At 44.1% G+C, this 2,092-nt stretch overlaps 1 protein-coding gene across 1 annotated transcript; it reads right to left on the bottom strand.

The window, feature by feature from the left end:
• Positions 1-291: 291 nt before the first annotated feature.
• LOC123768584 (zinc finger protein 595-like) lies at positions 292-1,656 on the bottom strand. The gene has a single exon (XM_045759232.2). The coding sequence runs from the start codon at positions 1,654-1,656 to the stop codon at positions 292-294; it is 1,365 nt and encodes a 454-aa protein (XP_045615188.2).
• Positions 1,657-2,092: the final 436 nt, after the last annotated feature.

Below are 2,092 nucleotides of genomic sequence, written 5' to 3'. Positions count from 1 at the left end.
ATAATTATAAGTTAATAATATGTACCAAATTTGAATAATAATAGGTACATTGTAGGAAAATTTTAAGAATATTAATAGGCAAATTGTAGTAAAATAGGCAAATTGCAGTAAATTTGAAAGTTTATTAACAGGAACATTGTAGCCTAATTTTGAGATTAGGCTCTCACTATTTATACAATATATTAAAATTCTCACACTCCGAGCACAGTTGTATGCAGCTGAATGTGTTTGTTCATATTTCCAAGCTGAGTGTATCTATCCCCACAGTGTGGGCACATGTAAGGTTTGTCATCAAATCATATGAACCACCATGTGGTCCTTCAGATAGTCCGGTCTGCTGAATAGTTTATCACACACATGACACATGTGAGGTCTCGTACCATTATGTCCCATCATGTGATCATTCAAGTTGCCAAGTCGGCAGAATCTTTTCCCGCAGTGCTTGCACAGGAAGTGTTTATCACCACTGTGGGCCATCAGGTGCTGCTGCAAATAATCATTTCGAAGGAACTTTTTCCCACACTCTTCACACACGTGAGATTTAACGCCAGTATGGACGAGCATGTGCTTGTTTAAGCCACTGCGGTCGCTGAAGGTTTTCCCACACTGGTAACATGACGGCCTATCTGCCACCATTTGCTTCTTCAGTAGTGTAGATCTTTCCCCGGACTCTGGACACGCTTCTAACTTCTCACCAGTATGCCCCAGCCTGCCTTGTTCCACAGTCTTAAGTAGTGGAAATTCTTGGCCAGACTTGGGAAATACTTCTGACTTCTCACCAGGATACCGGTCACATAACGTAGGCTTCACACCACTACGTACCGCCCTCCGTTTCTTCGGTAGTGGAGATCCTTCCCCATACTTGGGACTCTCTTCTGACTTCTCACCACTTTGTACAGCCTTCCTTTTCCTCAGTACTGTAGATCCTTCCCCATACTTGGGACTCACTTCTGACTTCTCACCACTATGTACAGCCTTTCGTCTCCTCAGTACTGTAGATCCTTCCCCATACTTGGGACTCACTTCTGACTTCTCACCACTATGTACAGCCCTTCGTCTCCTCAGTACTGTAGATCCTTCCCCATACTTGGGACTCACTTCTGACTTCTCACCAGAGTCTTCCACAGGCTTCAGTAGTGTAAATTCTTGCCCAGACTCCTTGGGACACACTGCTGACGTCTCACCAATGTTCCTCAACATACTGGCGCCTTGTTCCTCAGTCTCCTCATGCACAGGATAAGTCGTGACAGAGGATGAGTCTTCTAACTTCTCACCAGTGTCTTCCACAGGCTTCAGTAGTGTAAATTCTTGCCCAGACTCCTTGGGACACACTGCTGACGTCTCACCAATGTACCTCAACATACTGGCGCCTTGTTCCTCAGTCTCCTCATGCAGAGGATAAGTCGTGACAGAGGATGAGTCTTCTAACTTCTCACCAGTGTCTTCCACAGGCTTCAGTAGTGTAAATTCTTGCCCAGACTCCTTGGGACACACTGCTGACGTCTCACCAATGTACCGCAGCATTCTGGCGCCCTGTTCCTCAGTCTCCTCATGCAGAGGATGAGTCGTGACAGACACATCACTCTCTTTCGAAAGATTGTCAAGTTGAGTGAATATGTCAATAACGTCTTCGTAATCTTTGTAAGAGGTACTCATAATTGTGTTCACAACAACGACTAAATATTTATCTATAATGTGGAGTGGTGTCTAGTGTTCGAACAGTAACTAGAACATGCAACTTTCTCCCAGAAGTAAATTATAAGGCCGAATAATCTTCAAGAGAACAGCGAATGGTGCAGATTGGTTAATGAATGATTTCCTTGATGTTCTGTTATATATATGTGTCGGGGTCCACGTACCCTCACCTCACCAATATGTAGAGAGGTGAGGTGGAAGTGCTTGATCCCAACACAGGCGGGTCATGGATGAAGGAGCTGTTTGATTACTTAACACAAGATATTAATACTAAAGAAACTACAGAAGGCTTATTGGCCCATAGGATGCAGCTCCTATTTATAACCACTCAATCCCACTTATATACATGTCCAACTCACGTTTAAAACAATCGAGGGACCCCACCTCCACCACGTTA

Source organism: Procambarus clarkii, chromosome 44 (genome assembly GCF_040958095.1).
Source record: "Procambarus clarkii isolate CNS0578487 chromosome 44, FALCON_Pclarkii_2.0, whole genome shotgun sequence".
Lineage (NCBI taxonomy): Eukaryota > Metazoa > Arthropoda > Malacostraca > Decapoda > Cambaridae > Procambarus > Procambarus clarkii.
Note: the sequence above shows the minus strand (reverse complement) of the source record. Positions and strands in the feature narration are given on the sequence as shown.